Source organism: Lolium perenne, chromosome 2 (assembly GCF_019359855.2).
Source record: "Lolium perenne isolate Kyuss_39 chromosome 2, Kyuss_2.0, whole genome shotgun sequence".
Lineage (NCBI taxonomy): Eukaryota > Viridiplantae > Streptophyta > Magnoliopsida > Poales > Poaceae > Lolium > Lolium perenne.
Genome location: NC_067245.2, coordinates 278844952 through 278848162, shown reverse-complemented (window position 1 = coordinate 278848162; position 3211 = coordinate 278844952). Strand labels below are relative to the sequence as shown.

The 3211-nt window shown below is 56.0% G+C and overlaps 1 protein-coding gene across 1 annotated transcript; it reads right to left on the bottom strand.

Annotated features, from left to right (window-relative positions):
• Positions 1–439: 439 nt before the first annotated feature.
• On the bottom strand, positions 440–2943 carry LOC127336496 (probable L-type lectin-domain containing receptor kinase S.5). The gene has a single exon (XM_051363311.2). The coding sequence runs from the start codon at positions 2721–2723 to the stop codon at positions 645–647; it is 2079 nt and encodes a 692-aa protein (XP_051219271.1). The 5' UTR covers positions 2724–2943; the 3' UTR covers positions 440–644.
• Positions 2944–3211: the final 268 nt, after the last annotated feature.

Here is a 3211-nt window from a genome sequence, read left to right as displayed (position 1 = left end):
TGGGGTGAAATGGTGGATCTAGAAGTTGGCGGTGAGTCGGTGACCGAAACTCTGCTGTCGCATTTTCGATGCATCGCTTGAGCTCGCATCATCTCTGCCATTTGCAGCGGCTCGTACGCGTCGTTGTCAAAAATGCACGCGGTGAGGGTGGCTCCCTGAAAACAGCCGGTTCAGGGTGTTCGATGGGGCCTGACCCTGAGGTGCTTTGAGGGGGTACGGGCCACCATGTTAAAGCCTTGAAAGGTTGGGGCGTGAAAATCTCTTAAAAACAGTTTCGTTAATTTCCACTCAACTAAAAATTAATTTAGTTATTAGTCGACTCCTAAACCACAAGATTGCATCGTGATTAGTGCTAGCCTTCAGTTGCAAAGGTGATACCTGAATTTTTTAGTTGCAACTGAGGTTGAGATTTAAGTATTTACACATGAATGACATCACATAACTAAAAGTTATGCTAATTCAATTAACTTAGAATTAGTCACACCTAAAAAAAATCATCAGTTAATGTACAATTTGATTCTGTCAGATAAAACAACTGAAGAAAACACATCGATCTTGCACTCCCGTAGTCGTCTCCAAGTTCAACTCTACTGAATAAACAGCAGACAGAACAAGCGAGGTACCCCAATCCAAGCAAGCTGCTCTCACCTTCCTGAGATGGAACAGCTCATGGAACAGTAGCTGCTGTGCTGCCCCGCCCCTCCCGTGAACAGCAACCCGACATCCGGCAGCTCCATCTCCTGTCGATTCCCACCCGGAGGCCAAACGAACGCAGGCTTGTGCAACGGGGGCTCCGGCGCCGCGGCACCGTCGATCAGCACCTGCACGGCCACCCTCATGGACGGCCTCTCCCTCGGGTTCGGGTGGCAGCACGCCAGGGCCAGCCTCACCGCGCAATCCACCTGCGCCTGCTCGAACTCGCCGCCGAGCAAGGGGTCGGCGGCGTGCAGCGTCTTCCCCTCGCCGTAGAGCATCCACGCCCAGTCCGCGATGTGCATTGGTGGCACACCTTGCCACCCTTTCCCGCCGCTCGAGTACTCCTTGTCGTCGTCTTCGTGGTACAGCACGGCGTTGCTGGGGCTCCTCCCGCTGACCACCTCCATGACGAAGACCCCGAACGCGTACACGTCCGTGTCGAGGCTGGCGCGGCCGGTGAAGAAGCTCTCGTACGCCATGTAGCCGCGCGTCCCCGCCACGGCCTGCGTGGAGTGGTGCGTCACGCCGTCGTGCTGGATGACGCGGGCGAGGCCGAAGTCTCCCAGCCGCGCGTTGTACTCCTCGTCGAGCATCACGTTGCTGGCCTTGACGTCCCTGTGCAGGATCCGCTTGCTACTCCCGTGGTGCAGATAGTCCAGCGCCGACGCCACGCCGCGGATGATCTTGTACCGCCGCTCCCAGGTGAGCACAGGGGTTTCCGTCGACGCCGACATCAACGACGTCGACGATGACGCGGTCCTTTCTCTCGCGTAGAGGAGCTTGTCAAGGCTGCCCATGGGGAAGTACTCGGACACCAACAGCAGCTCGCCCTTCTTGTGGCACCAGCCGATGAGCTTCACGAGGTTCCGGTGCGAGAGGTTGCTGATCGTGTTCACCTCCGCCACGAACTCCTTCTCCCCTCTATTAGAGTTGACGTTCGTGGACACACGCTTCACGGCCACCTCCATGCCCATCCTCCTCAGGTAACCAAGGTAAACAGTGCCGGAGCCACCTCGGCCCAGCTTACGACCATCGCTGAAGTTGGCCGTCGCGTTCCTGAGCTCCCTGAGCTTAAACCTGACCGGGCCGTGCGCGTCGATCATCTTCTCGAGGTTACGGTATGCCAGCCTCGTCCGCCGCGTCAGCCTCCTCCAGAGGAGCAACGCCATGATCAGCAGGGCAACAACAAGCGGGATGAACACGGCGAGAAACAGAACCAGCCTCCCTTTATCGCCGGCGATCTCATCCCCGGACGTGCTGAAATTCCAAGACCTGACCTGGTTCAGTTCAGCGAACTCCCCCGTCGACGCCGCAAAACCCAGAGATATATCGTCAAGCAGATACCGCGAAAGGTCGACAGTCCAGGCACCCGAAAAAACCATCTGGTCCATCACCGCCACCAAGCTCAACACCGCGCCGTCGTACACTACAGTAACCCGCAAGTCGGTCCCGCTGGAGAGGACGATGGAGAGGTTGTTGAGCGGGTACTGCGCGATGGAGCGGACGCCGTTGTAGTCGATCCCGATGTGGTTGCCGTCGACATCGGCCTCGAAGCTCCGCCGCGTGTCGAACTCCAGCGCCACAATCCGGTTCGACGCCGCACCGTCCGTCCGGTTATTGCTCACGCCGAGCCACTGCCCGCTGCTGTCTCTGGGCAGTGCCGGATGGTTGGTGAGGATGAAGGCCATGCCTTCGCCGGCGCCGCCCTTCTGCGGCAGGATGTTGAGCACGAACTCTGTCTGGAAGGAGGTGAGCGCCGTGCGCTGGCGGTTCCACAGCTTGAGGGTCTCCCTCGCGTACATCACTCTGCCAGACCGGTGGGTCATGTTGCCGGCGTTGGGGGTGATCTGCAGGGAGCCGTTGGAGATCGACGAGTCCGGGGTGAAGCTGAAGTCGGCCTTGCTGGCCGCGTCGAAGCTGGGGTATGCGAACTGCAGGGAACTACTGCAGGTGCTGCTGCAGAGCATGACGAAGGCTGCGCAAACTAGCTGCAAGATTGAACGCCTGATGATTCTATGGCCGGCCATGGCTTGTAAGTTGTTTCTGCAAGCATATGACAGATTGTGTGGCTGCGTGGGTTGTGTCTTCAAGGATTGAATTGAGGAATTACAGGAGAAATGTCAACCACAGGGCCCTGGTCAACCATCAGGGTCAGGAGTTCAGAGAGGATGCATGCTGTACGCAATGCTGTCCAACGGGTGTGAACGAGAGAAATTTGGTCATTCGATGATCGGCGCCAAAAGAGACTTTGACTTGTGATAATGGAGGAGTGAGCTGGTCCAATGCTCGATTTGGTTGATATAAATTGCAGCTGGGATACTGAATCGGGATGAATAAGAAGATGTTATCTTGTGAAGCAAGCAGAAGTATGAAGGAAATTTACAATGTTATCTTGCTAAGCTAGTAGAAGTATGACAGAAATTTACAATGTCAACTCGGATGAGCGTTATTTTCAGACAACTTGAACAGTTTTCTGATGCACCCATGTATGTCATGACACAGGCCTGACAAATAA

Excerpts from the sequence above, each read along its gene's own strand:
- LOC127336496 (XM_051363311.2), bottom strand. The coding sequence starts at position 2,723 with ATGGCCGGCCATAGAATCATCAGGCGTTCAATCTTGCAGCTAGTTTGC.